General features: G+C 43.1%; 3 protein-coding genes across 3 annotated transcripts; 1 reads left to right on the forward strand and 2 right to left on the reverse strand.

Annotated features, from left to right (window-relative positions):
• Nucleotides 1-1,585: 1,585 nt before the first annotated feature.
• CCKLR-17D1 (Cholecystokinin-like receptor at 17D1) lies at nucleotides 1,586-27,176 on the reverse strand. Its single transcript, XM_044396135.2, has 6 exons — nucleotides 26,787-27,176; nucleotides 20,003-20,546; nucleotides 8,279-8,479; nucleotides 7,903-8,214; nucleotides 2,513-2,846; nucleotides 1,586-2,455 (listed from the first exon to the last, which is right to left on the reverse strand). The coding sequence occupies exons 1-6, from the start codon at nucleotides 27,174-27,176 to the stop codon at nucleotides 2,038-2,040; spliced, it is 2,199 nt and encodes a 732-aa protein (XP_044252070.1). The 3' UTR covers nucleotides 1,586-2,037.
• Cyp308a1 (Cytochrome P450 308a1) lies at nucleotides 3,698-5,863 on the forward strand. Its single transcript, XM_017156312.3, has 4 exons — nucleotides 3,698-3,925; nucleotides 3,972-4,505; nucleotides 4,979-5,461; nucleotides 5,519-5,863. Exons 1-4 carry the CDS (start codon nucleotides 3,747-3,749, stop codon nucleotides 5,808-5,810), a joined length of 1,488 nt encoding a protein of 495 aa, XP_017011801.2. The 5' UTR covers nucleotides 3,698-3,746; the 3' UTR covers nucleotides 5,811-5,863.
• LOC108067341 (mitochondrial import inner membrane translocase subunit Tim13) lies at nucleotides 19,459-19,969 on the reverse strand. The gene has a single exon (XM_017156314.3). It carries the CDS (start codon nucleotides 19,859-19,861, stop codon nucleotides 19,574-19,576), a length of 288 nt encoding a protein of 95 aa, XP_017011803.1. The 5' UTR covers nucleotides 19,862-19,969; the 3' UTR covers nucleotides 19,459-19,573.

A 27,176-nucleotide genomic window follows, 5' to 3' on the forward strand; every position in this document is an offset into this window, starting at 1 on the left:
ACTAGACTATCGTTATTAAGTCAGGACCAGCGATATTTCCTAAATTAGTCTAAATCGCCTTACCAAACCGAGTGAGAGGATTTAGGAAAGGGTATCTAAACCCCCTACACTCATCGCCTGATTGCATTGCGTGGCACCTTGCAGTTGGCCCAAAAGCCAGCGGCATGAGCAATTAGCCATTCGCCAATCATGAGTGATTGCCTGGCCAACCGCAAAGGAGGAAGAGCACCAGTCCCGCAGTCAAACAGTCGCACCTGCGATTGAAACAGAGAAGTGGAATTTCGGCTACGGATTTCCCACACACCGCTGGCTATGGAATTCGGAATCGTAGTTCATCAATCAGGCGCTCAGCCTGCTGGACCACAGACCAATTCATTTGCTGTCCTCAAAAGTGGCAATTGATTTATCCCAGGTCGAGGGAGCAGAGACCAGAGGCCCAGCCAATCGATCCGTTTCTGGGACTCATTCCTACTTTGTGCATCATTATTGTTATTTATGGAGCTGGCTTGGGATGGCTTGGGATGGCTGGAGATGTAGAGTCCTCTATCTAGACACTTCTTTGTGCTGTGTGCCAGGGCACTCCACTCTGCGGCTGACAGCTTAATAACTGGATGCCAGACCATCGCATGCAGCAGCGAAATTAATGGGCCAACTCATTAGCAGGAAATGGTCAACAATGTGGGCGATTTGCATCTCCTCCTCCTCCCCTGGAAAACCCTGCACTCTTGTGCCAAAATCCTGGCTCAGGCTCAGGAGTTAATGCCGAGGTGAAGCCAAACTGGCAGGCAATCAATTAGCCTTTTTTCGGGTGCTCCAAAAACAGTAAAAGTGATGATATGAAGATTTGAAGTTCGGTTGCCAAAAAGTATACAACACTTTGTCGAATGAACCCGAATTTAAATGTCGCTTTATTTGATTTTATTTGATTCGATTTCATCTTATTTACATAAAAACACAGAGATTCATACATCTATAAATATCATAATAATAATTGCAATTGCCAAAGTTCGTTGAAGTGTGTGGGGGAGCTAAAGTGAAACGTTTGATTGTATATATAATATATCTACTATTTATTTTGTATGCCAAAAAATCCAACACATTTCCCAGTTTTTCAGCTACATTCCATCTACTTAAAATTGGATTTTTGGCTACGGGTATCTTATAGTTTATTTTTGGACCTCGGAGTGGCTGGCACTCCATAAGCTCCGTCTGACAACCTTTTTTGAATAAGAGGAATCCCGTTGAGAGACCCCGACTACCCTGTAAAATCAGCCTGCTCTCAAATGCTTCTTGATTCGCTGAAACCTTCCGCTGTGATCAGCGGAATTTCTACATTGGGGGTATACCACCTCTATAAGGAGAACTTAAAAGAAAGAATTAATTTGAAGGCAACTAAAATTTAATTTAACAAAAATAAAAGTCTTCAAAGTGTAAAATTGTAAATAAAAATACCTGCTAGTTACGAAAACATATTTTTGTAGGATCTACAATAAATAGCTATTTAAATGAATAAATATTATAAATATAGACTTATATCTACTTATGTAAAAAATAAATACTTAATAATAAATAGCTGAAATGAAAAATCTATAAACTATTTATATAATAAATAAATATTAAATAATAAATAAATTGAATGAAAAATCTATAAACTGTGAAGCCATGAACCCTTTTTATTCGACAGGTATATTCTTTATGTCTATGTAAATTTGTATCCATTGCATGTGATGTGAATTCAATTTTGCACTCAGAATTGTAGAAACCTAAAACGCGAGGTTAAAGTCCAATAGCTGACCACTCTTAAAACACACACATATTAAAACACTAATTGGTATTATATTAAGAGCATTTCAGGGGGATGGGGTTCCCCATCCACATCCACACACATTCAGAACGCGGCAGAATCGTTGACAACCACAGTTTCTATTGCAGTTACATTGCATCATCACAAATTGCTGCACTCGATCCGCATTCGTAGTCCCCTCCAGCCCACTAAAGCGATTCCGTCTCCGCCATCTGCTGACGCCGTCGGCTGGCTCAGAGTCGCGGGCTCTCGAGGATCGTGTGGCTGGACATGACCGAGTTGGCCAGCGCAATCGAGTTGCCGGCCACCGAGAGATTCGTCTCGTTCTTGGCCCGCCGCCGCCAGAAGCAGCAGGGGGCGCAGAGGCGATCGCACACCCGCATCCCCTTGAAGGTGTCCACGAAGGCCCGTCGGAAGCTGGCGTTCATGAAGCAGTAGGTGATGGGATTGCAGCAGCTGGACGAGTAGGCCAGCAGCTGGAGGAAGCTGATGGCCGTGTAGTCCACATACTCGTACACCGCCGGCCCGAGCAGCATGGTCATCGTGTTGATCACGTACAGCGGCGTCCAGCAGATGAAGAACTCCAGCACCAGGACGAACAGCATCTTGACCACCCGCTTCTTGCTCTCCAGACTCTTGCTTTCGTTGGACCTGCAATCCAAAGCGGACTTGGCTATTTCGTTTCTCGGCTTCAGTTGGTTAACTCACCTTCGCAGTCCCGCCTCTGTGATCCGCAGACTGGGTTGCGACAGCGACTTCCTTCGCGATTCATTGTCGCTTATGTAGCCACCCTGCTGGTGGCGCATCCGGTGGACGCGACTGCAGCAGTCTGGGTTTCCGGTTCCGCTTCCGCATCCGCTTCCAGTTGCGGATACGGTCACGGCTCCAGCTCCGCCTCCTCCGTTTATCTGCTGATGACGCACCGACTTCACAGAGGCACTGCGCATGCAGTACAGATGCCTTCGTCCTTCGCAGGGACCTCCTCCTCCCACTGCTCCTCCGCCGATCAGCCTTCGCTTGCTGCCGCAGTGGGTGTAGTCCGCTGTGAAAAAAGGGGAAAAAACAAAGGGGTAAGTTGGAAAAGTGCTGTAAGACTATAGGCCGATTTAAATATTTTTTTCCCGATTTTTATTATTATTATTAAAAAAATTAAAAAAAATAAAGTAGTCTCGTTCTATTCGATAATACATTTCCAAAATTTGTCCAAAAAGTAGAATATTATTTTCTACCTTAAGTTGCCTTAAAAATTGCCCATACGACACGTTTCACAATAATAACTTAGTTCATCGCTTAAAATTAATAAACAAATATTTATATATATGAAAATAACAATTAGGCCCGTTTTATTCGATAATACATTTTCAAAATTGTTCCAAAAAGTAGAATATTATTTTCTACCTTAAGTTATCTTTAAAATTACTCATACGACACGTATGACAGTGAGAACTTGGTGGAAAAAGGTGGGATCATTCTGTCAAATTATAAATTTAGTTGAAATAATTGGATTTAAAAGGGAAGCGCAAAAAATCAGATGAATGGTTAAAACATACGCCATCTGGGTTAAAAAAACTTTTTGATCTTACTTAGGCAACAGTGCGTATGAGTGATAAGCATTGTAGCCCGCTTTATAATTTATTTATTTCAATTTTATTTTAGTACATGTGGACCACCCTAATGCTTTCATTTAACTACGCCCCTCACTAGTCTCTAATCTTGCGTGATTGAAACATTCAAGTGGAGTACAAGTCGGTTGATTGATTGATTGATACATACAAACAAACCGCCGTCACGAGGCTAATGAGCCGTAATCATGGAATCACGCAACACCAAAGCGGCTCTCGGTTCTCTGCAGGTTTGAGGTGATCAACTCACTGGCAAATGCCCGATGGAAGTCGTGGGAAGTGGGATTGTGTCCACCAGCATCCAAAGGGCTCCCATCTCGATGTGGCTGCCACTGCTGTGCCTCCTGTGCCTTATTGCGTTGGCCACTCTCCTCTGGCAGGGCAACCACTGGCGAAGTCGCGGACTGAAGGGACCTTTCGGCTGGCCGCTGGTTGGGAATATGCTGGACTTTGCCTTGGCCCGCCGTTCCTATGGCCAGGTTTACGAGCAGATATACAGGTAAGTAGGAGTTCTGGATGATTGAACTTTAACCTATCTTTTGTAGTCAGAATCCCGGCCTGAAATACGTGGCCTTCTATCGCCTGTTCAACGAACCCGCCATTCTGGTGCGCGACCAGGAGCTACTGCGTCACATCCTAGTGGGCAGCCACTTTGTGGACTGTGCAGAGAATGCTGTCCATGTCGACCCTCGCCGCGATGTCCTCGCTAGCCACAATCCCTTCATCGCCAGTGGCGATCGCTGGCGCATCTTAAGAGCCGACCTGGTGGCCCTCTTCACGCCCAGCCGACTGCGTCAGACTTTGCCACATGTGGTCAGTGCCTGCCAGTTGCTAAGGGCTCAAATACCCCTTAAGCTTGAGGGCTTTGAGGCCAAGGATCTGGCCACCCGCTTCACGCTGCAGGTGGTGGCCTCCGTGGTCTTTGGTCTGGATGCTCACTGCTTGGATCGGGAAGAGGAGTGCCCAAATCGCTGGCTGCAGTGGTTGGCCCCGCTCTTTCAGCCAAGCTCCAAATGGAGTTGGCTGGAGACCGTGTCACTGTTGCACTCACCCCGTCTGGGTTGGATCATAGGCCATCGGTGGGTCAAGAAGTGGAGCTTGAATAATATCTACTTCATCGATATTTTTCAAACATTTTTTCTTATCGGAAACATGGATGTTTTTCTGACGTCTGATAAACATTATCAAAAAAAATATTTTGATTTATCGAAACAATATTGTAATAATATCGAAAATATCGATTATTTCGATCATTTTCAAACATGATTTCTTATCGGAAATATGAATGTTTTTCTGACATCTGATAAACATAATCAAAAGACTTTTTTAGATTTATTGAAACCGTATTGTGAAAATATCAAAAATATCGATATTTCCGATATTTTTCAAACATCAATTCTTATCGGAAACATTTATGTTTTTCTAAAGTCTTATAAACATAATCAAAAGAAATATGTTTGATTTATCTAAACAATATTGTGAATATATCGAAAATATCGATATTTTTATAAAACTCTCAATCTGCCATCCTTAATCCATCATCCCCTTACAGCTATGTACCCCTGCAAATGCAGAGATGGTTCAGGGATTTGGTGGCCGGAAGGAGTGGCGGCGACAACCTGCTCCAATGGCTGGCGGAGAGCAAGAGGACTTTAACTAAGGACGAGCTGGCGGGGCATGCCACCACCCTGCTCCTCGAAGGCTACGAAACCTCGGCCATGTTACTCGCCTTCGTCCTTTACGAATTGGCCCGCAACGAGGAGGTTCAGCGACGCCTGCATCAAGAATTGGATGAGGTTGCCCAGCGACACGATGGCCAGTTGATGGACACAGCCGCCTTGAGTCAACTTCGCTACGCTGAGGCAGCGCTGCTCGAGGCACTGCGTCTTCACCCGGCCATGCAGGCTCTGCAGAAGCGATGCACCAAATCCTTTAGACTGCCGGCCCAAAAATCAGGTTGTGAATCTGAAACTGAATCTGCACTTCAGGTGGATGTGGGAACGGTCCTGGTGCTGCCCGTCCAGGCCATTCATCTGTGGGTTATCTCCTCCGAATTTTAGAGCTTTCCGGTAATGTTCTTTATTCCTTTTAGTGACCCCGATATGTGGCCCGAACCCAAGCAGTTTCGTCCCGAGCGCTTCTTGCAACAGCCACAAATGGGCTGTCGATTTTTGGGCTTCGGCGCTGGAGCCCGAATGTGTCCAGGAATGCGTCTTGGCCTTCTCCAAACGAAGGCTGCTCTTGCCACCCTCCTGCAGGATCACTGCGTCCTGCTGGCGGATCGGGACCAGGATCAGGTGGAGGTAGAGGTGTCCCCACTAACATTCCTTACCGCCAGCAAACGTGGCATATGGTTGCGTTTGGAGAGACGATCAACGCAATGAGGATAAGTTCATAAGGAGTTATTCAGTATTGTTTTTGAAGGAAATAAAATACTATAATGTCTAGAATTTTTGTTATCAAATTATCTTAAAAGTATCTAGTATCGACTTTTTTTTAGTATACCTATCCAGAATATTTAAATCCCACCGTATCAACCCTTTTCGCATTTTAAAATGTTCATACAAATTTTAGTATATTTTTGAAGATTATGTTAAAAGGAGCTAAATTTACCAATGACCTTGGGTAATATTTTTAATTTTTTTGTTGAACAAACGTAGCTTAATGACACAGCAGCTATAGCTACTATTAAACACCAAGGTTATAGGCAATTTATAATTTTCTTTTTACCTGACAATAAATAAATAAATAAATAAAAAATTTTTTTTTGAAAGAAATAAAATACTAGAATATCAAGTATTTTTGTTATTCAATGCCTAGGCCTTTTTCCAGTATCTTAAAAGTATCTAATATCAAAATTTGTTTTTAGTATGTCAGTTCCAGATTACATTTTAAAATTTAAAATGTTTAAATTTTCATTAAAATTTGGTATATTTTTGAAGATTATGTAGGAGATAAAATTATCAATGGCTTTGGGTAATATTTAAGTTGCTTTAGTGCTAATGGAACTAATGTGAACTATAACCCAGCCTTTGGCAGTTTTATTGCCGCTTGCGGTTTCCAAAATAGTTAAGTTGAGCGTAATTTAAATTGCCATTAAAAGCGCAGTTTGCGGATGATAACAAGCGAGTTCATAGAACGGAGATGATGGGGGGCATTTTGAGCTACTAATAATATGGCAATTCCGATGAAAATGTTTAGCCTGTGACCCGGCCAACACACACAAACACACAGTACCTCTTCGGGCTGGCAATTTATGACAGGGTAATGTCAGGCGATGGCCGTAAACGAGGGGCAAAAGTTTAAAAATTTAATCAAATTTATTGTCACACAGCAGCGCACGAGTATGTGTGAAAATGAGTGCCTCAGTTTCTCAGTTTCCAGTGGAGAAATTCTAGGCCAGGAGTGGCCTGGGATAACGGCCTTTAACGAGCGCTTAAATGCTCGTCTCGTGCATAATTTACGGCACTTAAATTGACCTTTTTTTGGCAGCAGCAGTAGCAGCAGGCGACAGTCCCATGGTCCATGGATCCAGATAGTGCGGAGGTCACCAGGAAACCAGGAAATGAATCACTCGATGACCTCTACCTCCGCCCCTCAAGTGCTGTGATAATTCCGTGTTCTAAGTGGAGTCCTATGCTAATGCGCACTTGCCATTTCCCTTGAAGGACTTAGCACGAAACCCTTTCATGTAAATGAGTCGCTTCGGGACTGTCGTCCTACCATCTACCATCTTCGAGGAGGAGCCTACTAGTGCCTCGAACCAAAAATTTAATTGAAGCAAAGACAAGAAGAGCTTCTCATACATTTTTGGCGAGATGAAAGAAAGTCTGCTGGTGATTTCCACGGGGATTCTACGGATGACTTGGCTTTTGGCGGGTGTGTGCATTTATCAAACACGTCACGTCAAGGAATTCAGGGAAGGGAGGCTGAGGCTCTCTCTCCACAGGGACTGTTCTATATTTGCGGCAGGCATTGCAGATTTTCGGAATATATATTTTAGGAGCAGCGTACTTTAAGTCAGCATTAAAGGCGAATTAGGAGAATTGATTTGCTCCAGCTTCTTGCCTGGGGCCTGGAATTTTTGCGTCCATAATCTGGGGATTATTCGCAGCATTCGCATTCGCTGAGTTAAGTACAGCAGGATGGGTGGCCATTCTAGCCACGGGGAGTGCTCTTAAAGCCGTCGATGCGAATGCAAATGAATGTGGAAACGCCGGGAGCCTTCGTTTGCAATTGCCTTTAGGGGGTGGGGGAGGGGGAACTTCAGGCTTTAGGCTCCCATTCTTATCAACCAACCATCCAATTCACTTCCGCGATTTAAGCTGGAGTCCTTGACACTCGGGAACCTCTTCGTGCGTGGCAAACATGGCCCTGTGACGCATTTCAGGGGTTTTTTCGGTTGGGTATGGGGTAAACTCAGTAGTTGGAACTAATCTCGAATGGCGCCTCCCACGGGAAAAAGAAACTGCTTACCGTAGTAGTAGTGCTGCTGCTGCTGCTGCTGGTGGGGCACAATGGTGTCCAGAGACTGGCAGTGGCTTCCGTTGGAGCGTCGCTGGCTGCCGGGAACCGGGGCGGAGGTGGAGGTAACCTCCGGGCCACTGCTGCCAAAGTTCATGGCCCGCTCGTTGCGCATGCTCACGTACAAGGTGCGTGTGATGAACAGGTAGGTGAAGCTCAGGGCCAGCAGGGGCAGCACCAGAAGGGCCAAGTCCAGGAACAGATTGTAGGCCCGCTCGTAGTTGAGGCTGTCCGCCGGCCACTGTTCGCGGCACTTGCGCAGTCCTGAAGGATGGGAAATCCCAAATAAATCTCCAGGATCTGGAACAGGATCACAAACCTCACTCACCTGGTCTACTGGTCGGCATTAGCTGGCTGAAGGCGGCTATCGGCGTCATGCACACCAGACTGCCCAGCCAAATGATGGCGATGATCTTGTTGGCATGGTTGATCGTCTGCCAGGTGCGCGACCTCAACGGATGGCAGATGGCGTAGTAGCGTTCGCAGGATATGGCCACCAGTGTCCACGAGGAAACGGCCACAGAGGCAGCTGTAAAGAAGTTTAATACTTTTATTTAGAAGAGAGAAACAATAGAATGGAAATATTATCATTCCTAAATATTCCAAAATAAAAATAAAAAAAAAATTAAAAATAAATTATTTAAGAATTTAAAATGTTGTAATCGGACCATTCTTTTAAAAGTTATGAGTAATACAGGTGGCACGCATGCAAGCAGTGCAAGCAGTCGTTTTACCGCTGGCATATATCTGATTAACGGGTATCTGATAGTCGAGGTAATCAATTCGATGATAAGAATAATATATATATCACTAACTGATGCCCTATTGTTTTCATAATTTTTAACAAAACTGTTTTTCATCTAAGAAATCTAATAGCTTAATTAGGTTTAGACAATACCTATTTATTCACCAGACTAAAATCATAATCAACTTTGTGGAATGAAATTACTTGAGTCAATCTCTTGGCAAAATCAAAAATATAGCTAATCTACTCCGGCCATTTGCTATTTGCCATTTGCCACCCTTCGTAAAGTTTCGACTTTTATGGCTCCGATATTAATGGCCATTTCCGGGCCGCCCTTCACTTCCCCCATAAAGTTTTATTCGAGCACTCATTGGCAATTGTTCCGCCTCGGTCCATCGTACTCCATTGCGTTCCCGGAACAATTAAAATGTTAATGTCTTTGTCAGCTCCAAGTTGTTTTCTATTTTTTTTTTGTGTTTTTGGATTTTTAGGATGGCGCTATGATAGCAATGGTGCCGCATTTAATCAAAGTCCCCCAAGTTGGGCTATCGTCGTTCTAATCGCCATCACAATCGCAATCCCCAATCCACAATCCACAATCCCAATCCCCAGCCTAATCCTGGTCGGCATCAACAGTGCAATAAAGGCCGAAACATATATACATTCGCATAACTTGGTAAGTGGATTCCGGGTGGGGGCGTAGCTCAAAAAACGGGTTGAGTTTTTGGTTTTCGGGTTTGAGTTTGGGTTTGGGTTTCACATAGAGAATGTGGCTGGCCTCATTGGCGGGATGATGAAACGGAACGTAACGGAACGGGCAAGCTCATTAACAAAATTAAATTTAGCTCCTCCAAACGCACCCTTTACCCTGGGAAAACGGAGTGTAGACCGTAGACCACGAGCCATGGCTCAGTGATTTCGAGTCCGCAGCAAAAATGTAAATTTTATGGAAATGCTGAAAATAGATGCCGATGCCAATGCCGGACCGCAACGTGGGAAACAACAATGAAAATGAATGAAACGCAAATACTCGTACGCCCACGGACTTTTGGAGGTGTGTGTTTGTGTCGTCTGAGGGGTGAAAATGGTGAAAATGGCATTGGAAATGGCTAAGCGGAAAACTGTGTCGACTGGCAGTCGTCGTAAATAGAATCGCTGATTGAACGCAAACAACGGACAACATCGAGAACTTTGACTTGGGCCAATTTCTTGTTTTTTTCCTCCACATGCCCCACATAATGCCCGGCTAAGTCTGGGACATCTCGACGATATCCTCTGATAATCGCCCCTTGAAACCTGTTTTACTTTTCATATTTTGCCGGGCTGAGGATTATTTTGTCGCAGTCATAAAACAAGCTAAGCTCCTGGGGACCCTGCTGAGTGGTAGAATAAAATGATTTAATATGCATTTCTTATCTGACAAACAGTGCTGTCAACGACCTATTTCAAAAACATGACAGATCGGCCAGGAAAAAAATAAAAACGGTGGCAAAAAATTGACAACCTTTTATAAAAACGGTGCTTCATTTTAAATTGTTAAATTCCAATTTTGTTACTAAATTTCATAGCTGGCGGCAAAAATTATGCCACAATATATTTTCAAACCAAAAGAAAAATGAATTCATTTAGAAAGACGATTATTCAAAATTTACTGTATACTTTTAGACAATTATTTTTATACATATTCCTATTATTATTCATTAAGTAAATACTCGCCATATTTAATCATTTAAAATATCTCAAAGAGAAACAAGGAATGGCTGAAACAGAACTGATGATGTTCCACTAATGTTTCGACCAATTTCAAGTTCAAAAAATGCAAACAGACATTTCTGACAAATTGACGAGCAGTCATCTCGAATGGAGCCTGTGTCCACATTCAGGTGCTCAAAGCCAACTCGGGTCGGAAAATGACAATGAGCCGGGTTGCCGTTTCCCCTGGTGGCTTGGCCACCTCCACCCACCATTTTCATTTCCATTTCCGCCCCCCCGAATGCCCGAATACCCAAATCCCCAACTCGCATCGTGCACTTGGGTGCGTGTTCGAGTGACAAACTTGAAATGGTTTTGCCATGCAGAAAATATCCTCGTGTGGTTATAACTTTATGTATGCTGCAAATTGTGGGAAATCAAATGAAAGAGCCGGGCTCTTAAACGGAAAATCTAACATTCTAGTTCCTTTGTTGCACATTCACATTCTGCCACAGAGAGGATGGATTCATAATTTCGTTCGGTCTGTTTTGTGGCTTGGGAATCCAGAGCTTGGGGCTGCCAGAGTTTTACCTTCGTTTTTCTGGACTGCAATTAAAATGACCTCATATTCCATCTGTTTATTGTCGCCTACGGCTTTTGGCTACGTTAAATTCTCAAAAAAAAGGAGGAGAAATACCTGAAGTGAAATGGTATTGGGGTTGGGTGTTGAGGTGAAAAGGTCAGTGTGAACCATTCTGGCTTTTCACGCTCCATAAAATGAACTTTTTAACTTTTCATAGCTTCTAATTGTGCAGTGCGTAGTGCAGTGGTCAGGTATCCTGGCAGCCTGCAAAGGCCAAGTTTCTCTAAGCTCTGTGGTTATTTGCCTTTCGATCTTCCCCAGGTTCTCCTCCCCACCTTTCAACTCTATTTGGCCATGCTAAAAGTTACATTAAATTAAGCTAACAACCGCAAAAGTATAACTGGCCCCTGCTGCCCAGGAGAACAAGCTGCAGTTTCGACAGGCTTCCATTTCTGGGAAGCCACCTGCCACGGGCAATTGGCCTGCATTCACATGCACAGAAAAAAATCAACTAGTGTTTTGAAAAACCTTTGGAAAAGTGGCTAAAAGTATAAAGCGACTTTAGGCTTACAAATATATTGTAGTATACTTTGCGACACCTCGATAACTAACTAGGTAATGCTGATGTAGGTAATCGTTTTTTATATGGAACTGATTTCAGTGATATCCTAGCAATAACCTATACTATAGATTTAGTGGATTGATTCTTACAGTTTGTCAGTACTTAGTCTACATCTGATTAAAAACAAGTTAAATGATTGGATATTTGATGTTAGTGCACCCAAACATAACTTGATATGAAACGATGATCGATTTGGTGTTATGTCATATTCATTTTGACTTGATATGCAGGCACCTCAATTCGATATGCTCGAAATGTAATGAGATCCCACTCCAAGGCAGAGATTGCGGTAAAACCGTTATGCGTATGCAATACCATAAATTTACCATGCGCATATCCATTTTTTGTGTGTAGCTACCGGATCTAGTATTTTTTTCTCCCTGTGCACTGCTCGACTGCAAAGGCCAGGTAAATAAACGCAGTCGTCGAGTGCGGTCTTGTGAACAGTCTCTTTAGCTTTTGAGGTGGCCAAGGATGCCAGGTCCAGGACTCCAGGACCTCCCCTCAAAGTCGCTTATTTGGCCTGTAATTTACGCCCAAGTTGTGAGTTCTGAGGTCAAAGGAGAAAGTTGAGTACCAATTAAAAGTACTGCCACCTCCAAAACAGATTCATCAGATCAGGCTGAAAGCTGAAAGGAAAGTGGAAACTAGTTGGCAGTCCAACTTCCTTTTGCTCGGATCCGATTTAAAACTATAATCCCGGAACCTCGACACTCGACGGCATTATTAGTATATCGCCTGTTTAATGAGTGTAATTTAATGCAAATAGTGTGGAGACCGCAGAGCGTGATGTGGCAGCAACTAATTGCTGGCCCCGCGTTTCGGCTGCGAGGGTGGATGGAAAAGTTTTCGGAACCCTCTTCCCTAATCCTATTGGCTGGCAAACTATTACGGTTAACCTCGGAGGCGCTGGTCCCATTTAAATGCTTTTAATTTTCTACGCAAATATTTGGAGTCCAACTAGCGCACTATTTTAATGCGGATATGTAAGTAGATTCACCAGATATACGCAATATATATTTATTTTGCACGCTTGACGTAAATTTTTAATGTAATTTATATGCGAAAATTTCGAAAATTGCAATAGAAATGAGCCTCATAAATTATGGTTATCAAATTGGAAATGACTTTAAGCGGGGCATGCAAACATGGCCCATTTTCAATTTCCCCACGCAGCTGACAGGACAACCCAACGACCTACCTACCTACCGAAAAAACCATATCCAATCCCAATCCAATTCCCAGCGATTGCCCTCTGGTCGTTGTTTTTGATTTAGCGCTCCATTCGCAACTCAATGACAATACATAAGTCCATCTTTGCCATTTCCAGTTACTGTTGCACAACGGCCAGACATAACATAACTGAAAGTGGATTTTTATGGACTCGAATCGGGCGAAATGTGCGTGTGTGCGTGCCAGGACTCGAGTCCTCAATAAAAATAATTCCAAATTTGAGACAACAATAAAAAACGACGGTTGGGCCAAAAGTTTGGCCTGTCGACCGAAAGGAAAGATTGAAAAAGCACAAGTAAATCGCGATGGTTCTTCGTATATGTATGAACTCCAACCTACCCTCTACTCCTCCTGCCTGACAAAAAGATGGATGTATATCCCTATAGGGAGTATCAGATGGTCGATTTGCCGCTTATTGTTATTTTTCCGGCCATCTTCCTTTTGATTTCGCCCCTTCTTGCGCTTGTGAAATTATATAAAAAAATCGGAACGCATTGTTTTCCCCGTTTTGATACGTAAAGTTATGGCCAACGAAGAGCAACTTTTCCGCCTGTGGGCCCCTGCCCATACATATATGTATTTCTCATAAAAAAGGGGCCATAGACTCAAGTGAAAACCCCAATCGACATGAATTTGTAAGGGGGAAAATTGTAAAACACAACAAATTAAAATGTCCTACACAGCTATTGGCAGATCGTATTAGAGGGGGGTTTCTCTTTTTTTTTTGGTAACTCTATAGCTTTGGATTTTAATTGGAAAACTAGAACTAACAGAAAGCTGTTGCATATTTTCCGGATGATTGGTTTAAAGAAGCAAATTTATCGAGAAACTGCAGTAAACCGAGTTTTATGGGGCTGCTTTTAGGGTACCGAATAGAGAGAGGCATTAAAGATTCACTTGAAAACTCCATTTGGTATGCAAGGTGGAAGGGGTATGGACACAGGTGCTGCCCCATTGTTGGCGAGGTGACCTGTTTATGTGACTGTCAAATTGTCGCTGCACTGCATCACCAAGGAGCTGCAGCAGTTGCACTTCAAGTGGCTGTCGCAACTCGACGTTAAACTCTTGAACTTAGATTTTCCCTTGGCCTGGAAAAGCCATAACATTTGAATAATGCATTACGCGTTCACCGTGTGCCGGTGAAAAGTTCACAGAACTTCCCAAATTGATGAGAAAATTACGCCGTTAAATTTGTACGGTTTACGAACCTTAAGTCTGCTGGACATTAAGAATTTCTAAGGATAGTGCTTGGTGACCCAGATTCCACTCTATATAATCTGTGATAATCTTTGCTAATGCCATTTTTGTATTATATCTGTATATAAACTGAACTAATACTAATAATTAATCCTTCAGTTGGCTTGAATAATTAAACTAACTATATGGTTTGGTGACCTAGATTCTATTTTTGATAAATTCTTTGACTTATTCTGTTATCATTGTTGATGCCAATTTTGTATTATATTTGTATTAAAATTAAACCAATACCAACAACTAATCCTGTTGATTTGCCTAATTAAACTATGACAAGTAATATGGTTTGGTGACCCCGATTTACCCTTTTGCACTCTATTCAAAGGAGCATCAGAGCTATTATGCTGACTTTGAAAATAAGACTATTTAAAGGCAAAAGTTACAATGTTCTAAGAATGTTCTAGGGGTTTGGTGACCTCGAACCCTCGCTTGTACCTATTCAATTTGCGACCCATCCTGGGCCTTTTTTTCTGCTGATGCCAACTATAAACAAGCTTTTGTGCTTGTGCCTTCCGAAAGCAAAGAGATTTGCATCGCTGGGCAAAGTAGAGGTTGACGGCGTGACTTTCCTCCTAAGACGACGACGCGGCTACTTTAAACACTCCGTAATTGTTGCCATGGCGGTGTTTTTTCAATCTTTTGCTCCTCCACTTTGAAATGCCTTTCGCCGTCACATTTTTATATTATTTTTTTCACCCCGCGATAAATTGCAAAATAAATTGGCTCCAAGGAAAACAGGTGACTAAAGGTGAACTAAAAATGGTGCCATAACGGGCTGACCCGCCGCAACAAACGGTGGACAGGTGAAATGTGAGCTAAGTGTGGGTGTGTGTGTGGCTGACTTCGATGCAATCCACTCTGAGTTGCATATAAGCCATGTTAATTTCACATTATACCCTGTCAACCGCACTTTGTGGTTGTTCTTGCCCTTGCGGTGCTCCTGAAAACCCTCAAAGGCGAAAAGAAGCTGAAAAATCACCTTTCATTTGTATTCCCTTTGTGCCTTGTGTCCTTAAGACGCCGCGAAACCCACCCACCTTTCTCCCCGACTCATTAATTCAGCTCAAAAGTATATTTCATTTCCCCACGCAAATAATACTCACACGCAAAATGCTGGCATTAAATATCGTTTTAATTTGCTCAGTTTTTAATGGATTTTTTTCTCCCATTTTCCACAATCCATTTAATGGACGACAGCTTTGATTATGATCTTGACAAATACATAAGGTTTTTATGCCCATTCACTCGTAGTGTTAAAGGGTATATTGTATTCGTTGGAAAGTATGTAACAGGAACCAATTTTCTTTGGCTTTGTAAAATAAGCAAATAATGCATTCTCCGCTAGGTGGCGGCACTTCAAGCGACTGCCTGCATATCTTCATCTCTCTCACACTCATTTGGCTGATATGGTAATGGGTATTTGATAGTTGAGGCACTCATTAAAATCAATGAGACAGGCTTCAGAGGAATCATGTGGTTTAATGGGAACCCATTTCCATTTTGCACTTCACATTTGCCCCTTCATGGCAGGTGTATGCAAATTGAGAGCTGGAAAACACAGATTGCCGATGATGGAAACAATGTTTTAATGCTTTTTTGCCACGGTACACAGAAGCACACAGAGCAGAGGCTTTTTTTCCTTCGTTGCCAATATTTATATAATTGAAAATCAATAGCCATGTCAATTTTGTGTAACTGTGAGTGTCATAACTTGCCATTATTTCGTTTCGACAACAATTTCTGTGCGGCAATAAAGTGTCGATTTCCACATTCAGATACGGGGAACTCTGAAAGGATGGTCCTCACAAAGTTGTGAATGTTGGTTGGACAAACAGAGGACAATTGCAGACTCATGAATGCCGGGGCTTCATTATGATTGAGTAGGATTAAGTTGAGTGCCACAGCCACATCCACATTCATATTCATATTCATTGGTTGCCCCGGAGTTTCGAGTTTTCGCCCAGTTAACTCTCATTAAAAGGGGGAAAACAACTCGACATGGGAGCAAAGAGAGCACACACATAAGTTCGAGTAATTGCGACCCAGTCAAATAAGTCCGTTTCTTTGCACATTCTTCTGTGCAAACTTTGGAGCCAAACAGAGTGGGCGGTGGGCGTGGTTGTTAAGAAAAAATAGCGTAAATAACATAACAACCCCCTCCAACCACCGCCCACATAAAAAGTTGCGACTCAAGAGCAGCGTGGTTAGTTTTTATTTCAATTCGCTTTTCCACTTATGCCATTTGGCCCCCTTAATACTTTCCAAGTTGTGTGTGCTGGCATAAATTTGCTCATTACTGCTGCCTTAGCCCCTTGACAAGAGTCACAAGAATTGCATTGCGGCCAAAAAGATTTTGAGACATTTATATACAAGTATATGTAGGTACTTCACATTCCCATCTCTGCTAATTAATGATTACGTTGACGTGGTGCTGATTTGTGTTGCCAAGAAAACGAAAAACAAAATATATATATAAAATGTATAAAAACAAAGGACCCAACATCCTAAGCAGCACAAAAACAAAGTACCGGCTAAGGCGACTGAGGGAAAATTCAATTAATCATTAATTTGCTGAGCTGTCAGCGACTTGGACGCACTGGACTTTGGCCCAATGGGAGGTCCGTCCACAGGTCAGGGTTCAAGGCCACCGAGTTTGAAGGAGGGGAAAGGGGCAAGGGGCAACAAGTGCAGCCAGGTCGAGCCCTCTGAAGGAATTCGTCCTTCGCTTTCCGTAATAAAATAAAACGAATGAATCCATAGATTCTCGGCTGCCAATTTATCGACCTTTATCGAACAGAAATTCCCTGTTTAAAGAACCCTTGTCTTTTTTATTACAAGATATATTTTTAGAGAGACTTCCTGCACTCATTAAAAATTCAAAATGTAATGCTGGTGACTCATCACTTGGAATAGTATGATATGTATATTTTTAAAACTTCAGTAGAAATATCTGTGGAATTAAATTTAAAAAAAATTTATATGACATTTTTCATTTACAAAATTTTTCATTTTATACTTTTTATTCTAAAAGCTTGATATTAATATTCCCATTTACCTTTAAAAATTCATTAGAAAAATCTGTGTAATTAAATTTGCATTGAAAATTCACTTGACATTTTTCAATTTTCATTTACAAATTTGCAAATATTTTTCTTTTTATTCTGCCATGGTTTTCCCTGAAATATGTATGTTAATGGATTTACAGAAGCTTATGCTTCGATTTTGCTTGGCATAAATAATGGGCATTACCTGTGTTATTCCTCCCAGGCAGATGAGGCGGAATCGAGGAATTGCCACCGACCAACCGACCGACCGACCGACCGACCACAAATGCATAATTACGACCATAAATCAAAGGGCGTGGTCACGCCTCCTTCACGTTGGTGGTGGCTAGGAGACCATAAGGACGTTGCAGGACATCGCTGCACCCTGACGTGATGATGGCCATAAATTGGTGGCACACAGCGATGACATTTTGCAGATTTACGACCAAGTCGACCGAGCCAACAGTGCAACAGATGGCCAAGGGATGTGCGTAGCTCCTTGGCCAAAGAATTGGGGTCGTCCTGCTTTCTAATCTTGCTCCCCCCGAAAGTCGAGTGCTTGCTCAACAAATTGGCATGTGTGTGCTCGCTCGCTCAAGTTGTTTGCCCGCCATTGTTATTATGTTGTTAATAAGTTAGTGCGGGGGCGGCCAAGATGGATGGATACGGGGATCCAGGATCCGGCAGCCCCGAAAACAAACTTGCAGCAAGACAAACAACATTAGCAGCGCGCGTCTAAAGCGGCGCAGGAAACAGGAAACAAGTCATGAAAGTGCAGGAGAAGGAGAAGGAGGAGGAGGACTACAAGGACGAAGGAGCAAGAAGCAAGGAGCTAGGAGCAAGACTACAAGCAAAACGCGACGTGACGTTGCATAGCGGAATGATTTTCGCAATATTGCGATGGTTAAAAGCAATTCCAGGCTGCTTAGGCTGCCAACTTGAGTGCTCCGGCAGCTCAGGATCGATTATGACGCTGTGTGCATATGGAAATTGGCCAGAATGTTGAGTACATGTTGCAGCTTCCGACTCCCCGAGTAATTTGCAATGGAAATGGGGATGGGGTTGGGGATGGGGATCATCTAGGATTAGTAAGGGGAACCTCTCTCCGTTGATGAGCGAATAATTAGAATGTCCTTTAACATGCACTCTGATTAAATAAGCAAATTAATGTCTTGAGCCCTCTACAATTTACTCCTGAAACTGCCCAAAAGCAGTAGAAGGTATGCTGATGAGCATTTCTGACAGGTGTCAGGGGCATAACCTCTTACAGAACCCGGAATCACGCCCCCGGGCGAAATGTATCACAGATGGGTGAACTATCTGTTGAGATGGTAGCCATCCCACCGACATCATCATCGTCTATCGTCTATGGAGACACAAATTAATGTCTGGCGAGCATGTTTTCCCAGCTGACTGGACTTCTCAAGGCCTCCACTTGAGATTGGGGTTTGGGTTTACTTTTTGGGGTACAGTCATTGAGTTAAAATGATTTTAAAGAGCTTCCCGTTGGTTGTGCGGGTGTGCAAGTGTGTGCGTGGGCCTTTTTAATCTTTTGAACCCTTGAGGATCCCAGAGCTCCGACTGTCGTTACGCAGATGCGGGCGGCCAACATAAAATACGGACGGCCATTGACAAGCGGATGCGGAGATGAGATATACGATATACGAGTAGTGTGTTCTTGCCAACGAAATATGATTTAAGCCATAAATAAGCGCGGAAATTGTGCGTAAAATCGATGGAAAACACACACACACTATATCGTTCTGTTGAGCGGAAAAGCGATGTGCATAAGCGCACAATCTAAAATACTTAGTATGGTCATCTAAAACTTATGGGGAAATATGTCACCCCCCCCCCCTTAAAGTTTGACTATTAAATTTAGTTTACACCCAAAAAAAATAGTCATAAAAACGAAACTATTGTTACATAAAATCTACACTATTGAGTGTCAAATTTGCATCAATTAGATGAGTATTAAATGAATACACTTCAAATGAAACTACAAAATATTAAATTTATAATAATTTATATGAAATTAATACTACTGGGTATATAATTTGTATTATCTAGTATTAGTCTAATACCACTTTTGTATACTACATCTACCATATTTTTAATACAACGCTTAGAGAATTAACACTTGTGATTTTTTTTTTTGGGTGTGATTAGAGGCTTTCGCTTCCTGGAAGGAACTACCAAAGAAGTTAATCTTTATTATTTTCTACTAGGATTTGTTAAGGACCAAACAGGAAGACATTATTGGCGGCGCCAGGCCAGCAGTAAATCCACTTTCTGCCTTTCCACTTCGGAAATGACATTTTTTTGAGGGGGGAGGTCAAGTGACCTTAACCCTTTTGGGTTCCAGTTGGAAACCGTAGATCTGGGGGTTAGACACAGCACATCAGGCTATCTGCAATCGGTCTACATATTCCTCTGTGGGAAATCAACCCTCACTTGGAAGCACTGGATGCGGAGGATTCACTAGCCAAGCGGTTCAAACGGAGCTGCTGCTGGCGGCGCCGGCGCCTGAAATACTGGCACGAGACCACCTGAACCGAGTCCATGAACCGATCCATGCAGCTGGACAGGCAGTCGCGTTCCGTGGAGCGCAACTCCAGGCCGGGAAGAGCGATGCACGCGTTGAAGCAGCGACGCGTCATCTTCTGGATGAGCTCCTGGATGTTGGCCAGCACGATCTGCTGGCGAATCCGCTCGAGGTCGTAATGGTTGGGCGCCATTCGGGATTACTAATGGTCGGAATGGAGTCGGAATGGAGTCGGAATTGTGAGCTGGGTAAGCACCTTTTAATTTGGACACGGGCCGGACATGAATGGACTGGATTGGCCTACTGATGATGATGACCCTAACCACTTACTTACCCTGTGCAAACTGTATGAGCTTGCAGAGCAGCTCGCCGAAGATGAAATGACGGAGGAGGGTGCCCACTAGGGTCACCGGCATGCAGAAGACCCCGAGCAGGATGTCCGAGATGGCCAGATTGAGCAGGAAAACGTTGGTGATGGTGCGCATGCGACGATTCTGGACGAGGGTCAGCACCACCAGCAGATTGCCAACGACGGCGCAGAGGAGGATGGCCGAGTAGCAGGGCACCACCCAGATGGGCACATCCGCTGAGACGCGCACCACGCTCCTGTTCCGCACGATGGGCGCCAGGGTGGTAGGGCTGTCCAGCGGATCCAGTGGATCCAGCGGATCCAGGCCGAGATCCAGTTCCAGGCCGCTGTAGTTGAAGAGATCGGAGCTTAGGGTGACCCCGTTGGAGATCTCTTGGCTGCCATTTGCCGGAGGGATCGCTGCCTCCTTGGCCAGCGGCAGCGACTGGCGGAGGAAGCGGTTAAAGGCGTCAATCGTGAGGCCGAAGGGGTTTCGCCACTGATCCCTAGAATCGCACTCGCACTTTGTCTAAATTCACGCAACAAAAAATCGGGGTCAGGACAGGAAACGCCAGCGATGTGGAGTTCGCCGTGGCACAGATTTCGCGTCCGCGTCGTGTGTCGCGCCTCGCAATCTTCGCGAAGCACTGACGGCCATCGGAGCCGCTTGCTTTTTTCCGTGACCCACAACACAGCCGGCGCCGAGCGACCGCAACATGCTGCCAAAGGACCAAGAACAGCGCAATTCACCACAGCCGCCACAGGCAACATGTTGCCATGGGACTTGTTGATATTTTTAAAGCTAAAACGAACCTAAATTTGGCAAAAGATCGGGTTAGTTAAAGATTTTTTTCAAAATCAAGTTATTTATTGCATTTTGAAATGAATTTGCTAATAAAATACTAAATTAATTATTTAGAAATATCATCACTCACTAAATGGGAAGTTTATTTACGCCGAATCATTCTGTTATGACCCCTTGCGGAAATGCCTTGGTGGACGTAAAACATTATTATATGACAGTGATGATAACTAAGTGGCTATGAAAGTCGGTTAACTTTGCGGGACAAACTGTTTTAATGTCAATGGAAAAAAACTACAATCTTAAAACATACTATATAAATAAATAGGGGAGAGTGGGGTAATTTCGTCACAGGGGCAATTTCGTCACCTGCAATATCTCGGAATCCATAAGTCTTAAAAATATATAATTTTTTTTGTTTTAGTCCCTCAAGACGGCATGACACAACCAATGCATTTCTTTTGCACAGAAGGCCAAGATAATTAAGCTATAATATTAAATGTGTTTTAACAGTTCAAAAGCTACATTTAGTTCTCGACGAAATTTTTTCTGTATGCCACAATTCAAAAGGAACAAGATACACGATTTTTTATATAATACACAGTGCATTTCTGCGTTAGTGACTTTTAACTTCGCGCCTAATTTCGGAAGAAAAATAATTATTTCTAAAAAAAGTACTGTCTGGGGAAATTTCGCCACCCTATGCTTAGGGTAAATTCGCACCTAATATAAATACATATTTTTTTATTTGACGAGCTGGCTAACGAACAGACTACCGGCAGCAGCAACAAATATAGGACGTCAACAAAAATGGTACGTTTGATCAGTGTAGCATACTTACAGGCGTAAAGTTCCCTACATTTTTCAGGTGACGAAATTGCCCCAATGGTGTGGCGATTTTACCCCCCTATGTGGCGAGATTGCCCCAGTATATGGGTTTTACTTTTTAATTTTTTATAAATCACCAAGGTAAAAAATAGGGGAATGCCACATTTTAAAGCTTGGTGCTAACCGCATTCAAGAATAAAAATAGAAATATGAAACCGTGCCTTAAGATGGATAAAAAATAGCTTTGAAAAAATGCTGACGAAATTACCCCACTCTCCCCTACTATAAAACCTTCAAGAAACCTGGCTAGGGGCTGCCCATATAATACGTAATAACAATATCGGCTATTTTTTAAGATCAAGTTATTCATATCATTTTGATATGAATAAAGATTACGTTTATCTTATTTTACATTATTTGTTCAAAAATACTACATTTGGTATTTTCTATGATATGATAAAATATCATGTTAATATGTTTAAATCATACATTATGACATAAATCATATCGGCTTTTTATTGATATGAAATAAGGTAGAAATGACCCTATTTCTTATAAATTTTTTTTAAATATTTTTTCATCCAATTCCATTAAGATGCTGATAGGTTCTGTCTGGAAAAAGTACAAATCTTCAGCTCTGTTACCCTGCGTAGCATACATTCCGGGGCAAAGCGAGATGATTGAGCCCCTACAACGTTTGGCAATCAGTGGGAGTAACACTGGGAGCCTGGCTGAATAATTTGCATGTCTCCCCGGGGAACTCCGGAATCAGTGCCGCCGACGGAAAGCGGAAGAGGCGAACGAAAGGCCACATTTGTCAACTTAATTAGCGCACCGCCGCCGGTGATGTGACTGCGTCGCCTTCTCGTCCTTTGTTCCTTCCGATGTTACACCTTTAGCTCATTATTTAAAGACTTTGCCGCTGTTTGTTTGCCTGGCGACCCAAAATTATAAATCATTCCGCCACTGGAGGAGCCGAAAAGTGAAACCCGAGCTGCCGGTTGAGTGGTTTTTTTGGCAACTGCGGCGGATCCTCAACAGGTTGTGCAGGTTGCAAACTTTATTTTGGGACCCCCTCCTGAAACGAGAGGCAATCGACCTTGGTGGACTAAATTAACTGCAGACGCATTTCTCCCAAAAGTTTCCCATCTGTAAATCTTCCGGCGGACCGCATTCCCAGGGAGCTCAAATGCTGATCGGTGGCCCCAAAAAGAAAACTTGGCCGAACGTTTGCCTAAATTGATTAATTCAATTTGACTCTTTCGGGGGCTTCACTCGCGAAAGACAAACTTTGCCGGGCATATAAATAATGCTGCAACATTAATTAAAGTGGCCAGAAGCGTTGGGCAGATTGAAAAGGGGGGAGTTGGCTTGGTCTGGTTATTTTCCAGCACTCCACGCTCCACTTTTATTTATTTACTTTGGACTTTAATTAATTTTAATTATTGTATTTGCATTGGCTCCATGGCTCAGTTGTTGTTTTTCGAACTTTATGGAGTGATTGCCGTGGCGTTAATGCAATCCAGGCAGCCGAAAATTACTGCTGATACAGATACGGATTTCAGATAAAGATATGGAACGAGTAATGCCAGTGAATCCACTAAAAACAGACGCAACAGCTACACTGTGAATGCATAATGAGCATGCCGGCGAATGCGGCTGAATAATGAATTAATCGCCCATTTCAGCTGCTCGTTCCCGCGATCAAAGGCCATTTATTACCGAGAACGTTTGCTTGGGGGTTCCTTTCCATTCCCTCCCAATCACCCCAACCTCACCCATCGAAACACGCTCCTGTTGTCTTAAGTTCCCTTTGTTTTCGGTCCGAGGACAAACCCGTAATAAACGAGGCTCCCGGAGTTTGCCACTGGTAAATTGATTCCTGCGCTGGCACAAAAGTTTTGGTCATGAGTCATGTCAAACGATTGACAACGTCTGTCCACAGGTCAGCAAAGGGGAAATGGCAAGGGAAAGGAGGGCCATGAGTTCCAGTTACTACTAGAAATTAACTGCCAAAGGTAAATAATAAAGGTAATAAGGTGATGATATTTCAAAAGAAACAATTTCTGTACTTAATATTGAGTAATTTCTGTACAAATGAAATTAAGTAAAATGTTAAAAGTTATGGACTTAATTGATGATTTTACAAAGACTGGTTGCCAAGATTGCTAAAGAATTCACGGTTATCAAAACAATAAGGAAAATGGCTGGTAAAAAGGTCTTTAATCGGCCTCCAGTTAAGTGAAACAGTAAAGGACTTAATATAAGTAATTTAATAAGGACAACTTAAGAATTCGCGTCCCTCAGATCAATGAGTAATGTGGCTAAAGAATGGTTGGAAAAGTAGCTTTAGAATCCGCGGCTGTCAGATTTATGATGTAAATAGTGTTTTTGGAGTGAGTGATTTTAAAAAAGTGTTTTTAAAGTTTAAAAGTAATGATATTAAATATAAAAGTTAAAAGTAATGGACTTAATATTGATAATTTTACAAAGATTGGTGGCAAAGGTTGCTAAAGAATTCGCGGTTCTCAAAACAATGATGAATATGGCTAGTAAAAAGGTTATAAATATTGGACTTAATATTGGTCATTTTACAAGGACTACTTAAGAATTCGCGTCCCTCAGAGCAAAAGGTTTTTAACCGGGGAATAACTACCCAAAGTACGCGACCATAATTAGGCTCCAGCCGGCAGAATATCCCACTGGTCCTGGTCCTTATCCTTGTCCTTGTCCTAGTCCCGGTCCTAGGGCAGCAGGGGATGAGCATTCGTATCCCGGGATTCAGTTGCGGATGTTGTGCTGTGTTGTGTTGTGTCCCAACTGCGTGGGGGCGTGACAGCTGCGCCCTCCTCCGGCGTATGCTCAGCATCACAATCAGCATTAGGAGCCACAAGACACACGGGTCCTGGCACAGGACAGCAGCCGGCTTAGGGACACGCACTCGCACTCGCACAGGAACAGGAAAAGCGAGATAATTATGGCAAATGCTTTGGATTTTCCGCAGCACACAAATGGATATTAAATTTTTGCTGCCGGCTGTGAAAGGCGGGTAAAAGCTGGCCTAATGGAGTGCACATCTGGCCCTGGGTCCAGTATCCTGTATACTGTATCCTGCCCACTGGCCACTGGCTACTGGAAAAGGTTTAAAGGTGTCCGACTCCAGCGCTTCAAGGATAATGATATGGCATTTACATTGCGCTCTCTGAATAAATATCATTAGGCAGTTAATTTTATATATTTACGCTGGCAAGTAATTAGGCTTCTCAAGAGGGGGAGACGAAGAGGAGGGAGTCCTGGGACCCAAGTCAATAGCAGGAGGACCAGGTTAAAACCAAGCGATGGCTTCGCCAGACAAAACAGCGGCTCAAACATCCTCGACCTTTCGGTTTATTGACTTGGCCCCCAAATCCTTTTTGGCTTTCGCTCGAAATTCCTTCTTAACGCCGAAAACTTTTTATTTAACTTGGCTCCTTGCTGTTGTTGTTGTTATTGTTCTTGCTGCAATATTTTACGAGCCTTTTGTTGCTGTAAACTCGAATTACGTTGAAATGAGCAATCTTCTGAGTTGTGAGTTCTCAGCTCTGAGCTCTACGTTTTCTTTCCTTTTACTTTCCTTCCTTTTTTTGGTTGCGGGCGATAGCGCTAAATACATAAATCGAGTCAAGCTCCGCAGAGAAACAAAGGAGAGAAGCCCGGCTGAAAGGCAATCTGCAGAAAGGCAGAAGAAACCACTCACTTAGCCAGTTAATTAGCTGAGTTGCCCTGCGATTGATTCAAACACAAGCCCAAGGGACAGGATTCCTATGCAAATACCAGTCTTGGGAGGCAAAAGGACATTCCACAACCCAATCAGTGATTAGGTTTCATTTGGATTTCGGGGCTCCCGTTTAATAATTCAAATTCATCTGGTAAACCGGTAGACTGAGGTAGCAAATTCGAATCGAAGGGAATGGAGCACCGATAGATATTAATTGAGCAATCAGGATGCCCGCCAGGATCCAGGGAGCACAGGTTGCCCAAACGCTTAGCCGGACTGTCAATCAGGGCTCGTGTTTCTCAGGAAATATAAATTGGCCCAGCTCAGCGGTGGTCCTGAACCCAGAGACCAGAGCCCAAAATCAAAAAACAAAAAACGAAACCCTCTTCGATGCTCGTTTCTATAAATAAGGACAGCCTGTTGGCAAAATGTATTAATACCTGCGACATGGCTGCCATTTGTAAACTGTTTTCTTTTTCTCAGGATTTATTTTTGGCAAGCCAAGGTAAATGTTGGTCCAGTGCCCAGTGGCTCAGTCTCCTATTATTTTTGGTCCAGGCTCTGTTTTTCCCATCGCCGTTTGGTGTTTACTGTTTACTGCCAGCTTTTTGCGGTGGAATGATTAATATTTGTGCACGCCCCCCAAGTCAGGAGGGAGCCATTCTAATTCAGATTCCGATTCCAATTCCAGCATTCAGCCCCCAAAATCGAATGCGGTACTTCTGCTCTGCTCTGCGGTGCTGTGCGCTTGGTCCTTTTTTCACACAGATATATCTGTCCCTCCGTACAACGGAATTAACCGGAACAAATTGTAGAATATCCCATGTCACAGCTTTAACTAATTTATTGCTTTTTACAAGGCTTTTCATATTTAAAGAAAAAATGTTTGGCTGGGAAAAATATGAATTTAAATTCGAAACAAGAAGAATCGCTTCGACTATCAAATACCCATTACCATGCTCATTTGGAAAATGTTAAAGCTAAATGTTTGGCTGGGAAAACAATGAATTTAAATATGAAAAAAGAAGGAAAACTATTGTCTACCACCTCGACCATTAGATACCAATTACTTAGCTTATAAATTATACGAATTATTATTATAAAACTCATAGCTGCTGCGTAATATGAGTTATACGATTTAATCAGCATACATAATTTACAGGACCTCTTTGGAGTACAAACTTTCTCATTACACCTTTGCTTTCTTTTCGCTTATGCCCAGAACTTTTTTGCATCCTTGTAAAATTGTATTTAATCTGCCATTCATTTTTAAAGATCACCAATATCAGATGCTTGGGATGAGCAAAGTTCCGGTGGTCCCTGTTCGTCGTCCTCTTCCTTGTGTGCCTCTGCCTGGTGCTGGGGCACATCCCTCATCGGACCTGCCAGTTGCACGTGGTCTGCGAGAAGGGGCAGCAGGAGGGTTGCCACTCGCAGTTCTTCTCGTGATCTTCCTTGATCTTCTCCGCGTACGTAAGGCGAGCCCGGCAGCCCATAGCCGAGTACTTACAAGGAAATTGCAGGTTCTCGGCCACATGCTCCATGGCAAGGTTACGGATGTCGGTCATGTGCTCCCGGCAGACGGGGCATTTACTATTTATCTTCTCGCGGCAGCCAGTGCAAATTAAATGGCCCTGGCAGCACATCTTGATCGGCGGAAAAATGACTTCCCAGCACACGGGACATTCCAGTTCCCCGACCAGAAAATCGTTTAATTCTTCATCCCGTCCTATCGGCAAGGGCTCCATCTTCTTCACTTCACTGGTATCCAT

Source organism: Drosophila takahashii, chromosome X, assembly GCF_030179915.1.
Source record: "Drosophila takahashii strain IR98-3 E-12201 chromosome X, DtakHiC1v2, whole genome shotgun sequence".
Lineage (NCBI taxonomy): Eukaryota > Metazoa > Arthropoda > Insecta > Diptera > Drosophilidae > Drosophila > Drosophila takahashii.

What these genes read in the sequence shown, in the direction of transcription:
- CCKLR-17D1 (XM_044396135.2), bottom strand. Translation starts at nt 27,176, where the DNA reads ATGGATACCAGTGAAGTGAAGAAGATGGAGCCCTTGCCGATAGGACGG. An exon ending in GCTCATACAGTTTGCACAGG is followed by an intron (nt 8,480 to 20,002) that starts GTAAGTAAGTGG and finishes ACTTCTTTACAG; the next exon opens with CTGCCTCTGTGGCCGTTTCC. An exon ending in ACAGAGGCGGGACTGCGAAG is followed by an intron (nt 2,456 to 2,512) that starts GTGAGTTAACCA and finishes TTTGGATTGCAG; the next exon opens with GTCCAACGAAAGCAAGAGTC.
- LOC108067341 (XM_017156314.3), bottom strand. Translation starts at nt 19,861, where the DNA reads ATGGCGCCCAACCATTACGACCTCGAGCGGATTCGCCAGCAGATCGTG.
- Cyp308a1 (XM_017156312.3), top strand. Translation starts at nt 3,747, where the DNA reads ATGTGGCTGCCACTGCTGTGCCTCCTGTGCCTTATTGCGTTGGCCACT. An exon ending in GTTTACGAGCAGATATACAG is followed by an intron (nt 3,926 to 3,971) that starts GTAAGTAGGAGT and finishes TATCTTTTGTAG; the next exon opens with TCAGAATCCCGGCCTGAAAT. An exon ending in CCCGTCCAGGCCATTCATCT is followed by an intron (nt 5,462 to 5,518) that starts GTGGGTTATCTC and finishes TATTCCTTTTAG; the next exon opens with TGACCCCGATATGTGGCCCG.